The sequence below is a fragment of the Chiloscyllium plagiosum genome, unplaced genomic scaffold, assembly GCF_004010195.1.
Source record: "Chiloscyllium plagiosum isolate BGI_BamShark_2017 unplaced genomic scaffold, ASM401019v2 scaf_6650, whole genome shotgun sequence".
Taxonomy (NCBI): Eukaryota; Metazoa; Chordata; class Chondrichthyes; order Orectolobiformes; family Hemiscylliidae; genus Chiloscyllium; species Chiloscyllium plagiosum.
The window spans coordinates 1-3,714 of record NW_025209753.1 but is presented as its reverse complement, the minus strand read 5'-3'; the positions used below and the strand labels follow the sequence as shown (position 1 = coordinate 3,714).

General features: G+C 56.4%; 1 protein-coding gene across 9 annotated transcripts; it reads left to right on the top strand.

Moving 5' to 3' along the window:
* The first annotated feature begins 422 nt into the window (after positions 1-422).
* LOC122546825 (keratin-associated protein 16-1-like) lies at positions 423-3,708 on the top strand. Of its 9 annotated transcripts, none has more exons than XM_043685451.1 (3): positions 423-1,293; positions 1,589-2,303; positions 2,964-3,708. In XM_043685451.1, the coding sequence occupies exons 1-3, from the start codon at positions 432-434 to the stop codon at positions 3,265-3,267; spliced, it is 1,881 nt and encodes a 626-aa protein (XP_043541386.1). In that variant the 5' UTR covers positions 423-431; the 3' UTR covers positions 3,268-3,708. The 9 variants fall into 9 exon arrangements, with proteins under 9 accessions (XP_043541386.1, XP_043541388.1, XP_043541390.1 ...); XM_043685453.1 differs by having other exon boundaries at positions 1,545-2,303; XM_043685455.1 differs by lacking the exon at positions 2,964-3,708 and adding an exon at positions 2,329-2,373 and having other exon boundaries at positions 1,589-2,240.
* The last annotated feature ends 6 nt before the right edge of the window (positions 3,709-3,714 follow it).

The window sequence follows — 3,714 nt, the reverse complement described above, 5'->3', positions numbered from 1 at the left end:
GGGAAATCGCAGTGGTCAGGGGTCACAGTGATTGGGACAGCACACGGGGATCGCAGAATAAGGGGACAAAGAGAGGGGGAGGGACATAAGACAACGTGCATGCAATCCCCCCCACAGTGTTCCCAGTCTGGTCCCCACTATGTTAGCTGCATGTTCCCATGGTGCAACATAGTGGTTCAGTGGTTAACAATGCTGGGGACCAAGGTTCGATCGCACCCTTGGGGACTGTCTGGGTGGAGTTTGCACATTCTCCCCGTGTCAGGTTAGGGTGGATTGGCCGTGCTAAATTACCCCATAGTGCCCATGGATGTGCAGGTTAGGGTGGATTGGCCATGCTACATTGTCCCATAGTGCCCAGGGATGTGCGGGTTAGGGTGGATTGGTTGTGGGAAATACAGGGTTACAGGGATAGGGCAGGGGGATGCGTCTGGATGGGATGCCCTTCCGACGATTGGTGTGGACCCAATGGGCTGAATGGCCTGCTTCCACACTTTAGAGTTTCTATGGTTTCCTGTCCTTGGCAACACTGTGATGCTGCGCTCCCCCCATGTTCCTCATGTGTTCTCTGTGTGCTTCCCTGGGAGTTTCCTGTGATTTCCCAATGTATTCCCGTGTCATCCCCATGTATCCTCCTGCGTTGCCCTTGTGCTCTCCCCTTGTTCCCCACGTGTTCTCTGTATGTTCCCCACGTGTTCTCTGTATGTCCCCGTGTGTTCTCCATGTGTTCCCTGAGTGTTCCCCACATGTTCTCCGTATGTCCCCCACGTGTTCCCCAAGTTTACCCTGCATGTTCTCCGTATGTGCCCTGCGTCTTTCCCGTGTGTACCCTGCGTGTTCTCTGTATGCCCCCTGCGTGTTCCCCGTGTGTACCCTGCATGTTCTTTTTATGGCCCCTGTGTGTTCCCCATGTGTACCCTGCATGTTCTCTCTATGCCCACCGCGTATTCCCCATGTGTACCCTGCATGTTCTCTGTATGGCCACCGCGTGGTCCTCGGGTGAACCCTGCGTGTTCTCTGTATGCCCACCGCGTGTTCCCAGTGTGTACCATGCGTGCTCTCCGTGTGCCCACCGCATGTTCCCGGTGTGTACCATGCGTGTTCTCTGTATGCCCCCTGCGTGGTCCCCATGTGTACCCTGCATGTTCTCTCTATGCCCCCTGCGTGTTCCCCGTGTGTACCCAGTGTGTTCTCTCTATGCCCCCTGCGTGTTCCCTGAGTGTACCCTGCATGTTCTCTCTATGCCCCCTGCGTGTTCCCTGTGTGTACCCTGCGTGTTCTCTGTATGCCCACCGTGTGTACCCTCCATGTTCTCTGTATGCCCCCTGCGTATTCCCCATATATGCCATGCGTGTTCTCTGTATGCCCACTGCGCGTTCCCCGTGTGTAACCTGTGTGTTCTTTCTATGCCCCCCTGCGTGTTCCCGGTGTGTACCCTGTGTGTTCTCTGTATGCCCCCTGCATGTTCCCCATGTGTACCCTGTGTGTTCTCTGTATGCCCCCTGCATGCTCCCCATGTGTACCCTTGTTCTCTGTATGCCCCCTGCGTGTTCCCCGTGTGTTCCCTGCATGTTCTCTGTATGCCCTCTGCGTGTTCCCCGTGTGTACCCCATGTTCTCTGTATGCCCCCTGCGTGTTCCCCGTGTGTACCCCATGTTCTCTGTATGCCCCCTGCGTGTTCCCCGTGTGTTCCCTGCATGTGCTCTGTATGCCCTCTGCGTGTTCCCTGTGTGTACCCTGTGTATTCTCTCTGTGCCCCCTGCGTGTTCACCGTGTGTACCCTGTGTATCCTCTGTATGCCCCCTGCATGTTCCCCGAGTGTACCCTGTGTGTTCTCTGTATGCCCCCTGCGTGTTCCACATGTGTACCCTGTGTGTTCTCTGTATGCCCCCTGCGTGTTCCACATTTGTACCCTGTGTGTTCTCTGTATGCCCCCTGCGTGTTCCCCATGTGTACCCTGCGTGTTCTCTCTATGTCCCCTGCGTGTTCCCCGAGTGTACCCTGTGTGTTCTCTGTATGCCCCCTGCGTGTTCCCCATGTGTACCCTGCGTGTTCTCTCTATGTCCCCTGCGTGTTCCCCGTGTGTACCCTGGGTGTTCTCTGTATGCCCCCTGCGTGTTCCCCATGTGTACTCTGCGTGTTCGCTCTATGCCCCCTGCGTATTCCCCGAGTGTATCCTATGTGTTCTCTCTATGCCCACTGCGTGTTCCCCGTGTGTACCCTGTGTGTTCTCTGTATGCCCACTGCGTGTTCCCCGTGTGTACCCTGTGTGTTCTCTCTATGTCCCCTGCGTGTTCCCCGTGTGTACCCTGTGTGTTCTCTGTATGCCCCCTGCGTGTTTTTTTTTAGATTAGATTAGATTACTTACAGTGTGGAAACAGGCCCTTCGGCCCAACAAGTCCACACCGACCCGCCGAAGCGAAACCCTCCCATACCCCTACATTTACCCCTTACCTAACACTACGGGCAATTTAGCACGGTCAATTCACCTGACCCGCACATCTTTGTGACTGTGGGAGGAAACCGGAGCACCCGGAGGAAACCCACGCAGATACAGGGAGAACGTGCAAACTCCACACAGACAGTCGCCTGAGGTGGGAATTGAACCCGGGTCTCTGGCGCTGTGAGGCAGCAGTGCTAACCACTGTGCCACCGTGCCGCCCACCGCGTACCCTGTGTGTTCTCTCTATGTTCCCCGTGTGTACCCTGTGTTTCTCTCTATGCCTCCTGCGTGTTCCCCGTGTGTACCCTGTGTGTTCTCTCTATGCCTCCTGCGTGTTCCCCGTGTGTACCCTGTGTGTTCTCGCTATGCCTCCTGCGTGTTCCCCCTGTGTACCCTGTGTGTTCTCTCTATGCCTCCTGCGTGTTCCCCGTGTGTACCCTGTGTGTTCTCTCTATGCCTCCTGTGTGTTCCCTGTGTGTACCCTGTGTGTTCTCTGTATTCCCCCTGCGTGTTCCCCGTGCGTACCCTGTGTGTTCTCTCTATGCCCCCTGCGTGTTCCCCGTGTGTACCCTGCGTGTTCTCTGTATTCCCCCCTGCGTGTTCCCCGTGCGTACCCTGTGTGTTCTCTCTATGCCTCCTGCGGGTTCCCCGTGTGTACCCTGTGTGTTCTCTCTATGACTCCTGCGTGTTCCCCATGTGTACCCTGTGTGTTCTCTGTATGTCCCCTGCGTGTACCCATGTGTACCCTGTGTGTTCTCTCTATGCCCCCTGCGTGTTCCCCGTGTGTACCCTGTGTGTTCTCTCTATGCCCCCTGCGTGTTCCCTGAGTGTACCCTGCATGTTCTCTGTATGCCCCCTGTGTGGTCCTCGGGTGCACCCTGCATGTTCTCTGTATGCCCACCGCGTGTTCCCAGTGTGTACCATGCGTGTTCTCCGTGTGCCCACCGCATGTTCCCGGTGTGTACCATGCGTATTCTCTGTATGCCCCCTGCGTGTTCCCCATGTGTACCCTGTGTGTTCTCTGTATGCCCCCTGCGTGTTCCCCATGTGTACCCTGCGTGTTCTCTGTATGCCCACTGCGTGTTCCCCGTGTGTACCCTGTGTGTTCTCTCTATGCCCACTGCGTGTTTCCCGTGTGTACCCTGTGTGTTCTCTGTATGCCCCCTGCGTGTTCCCCGTGTATACCCTGTGTGTTCTCTGTATGCCCCCTGCGTGTTCCCCGAGTGTACCCTGTGTGTTCTCTCTATGCCCCCTGCGTGTTTCCTGAGTGTACC

Excerpts from the sequence above, each read along its gene's own strand:
- LOC122546825 (XM_043685449.1), top strand. The coding sequence starts at position 432 with ATGGGATGCCCTTCCGACGATTGGTGTGGACCCAATGGGCTGAATGGC. Across the intron at positions 2,304-2,963 it reads CCTGCGTGTTCCCCGTGTGT|ACCCTGTGTGTTCTCTCTAT; the intron begins ACCCTGTGTGTT and ends TTCCCCGTGCGT.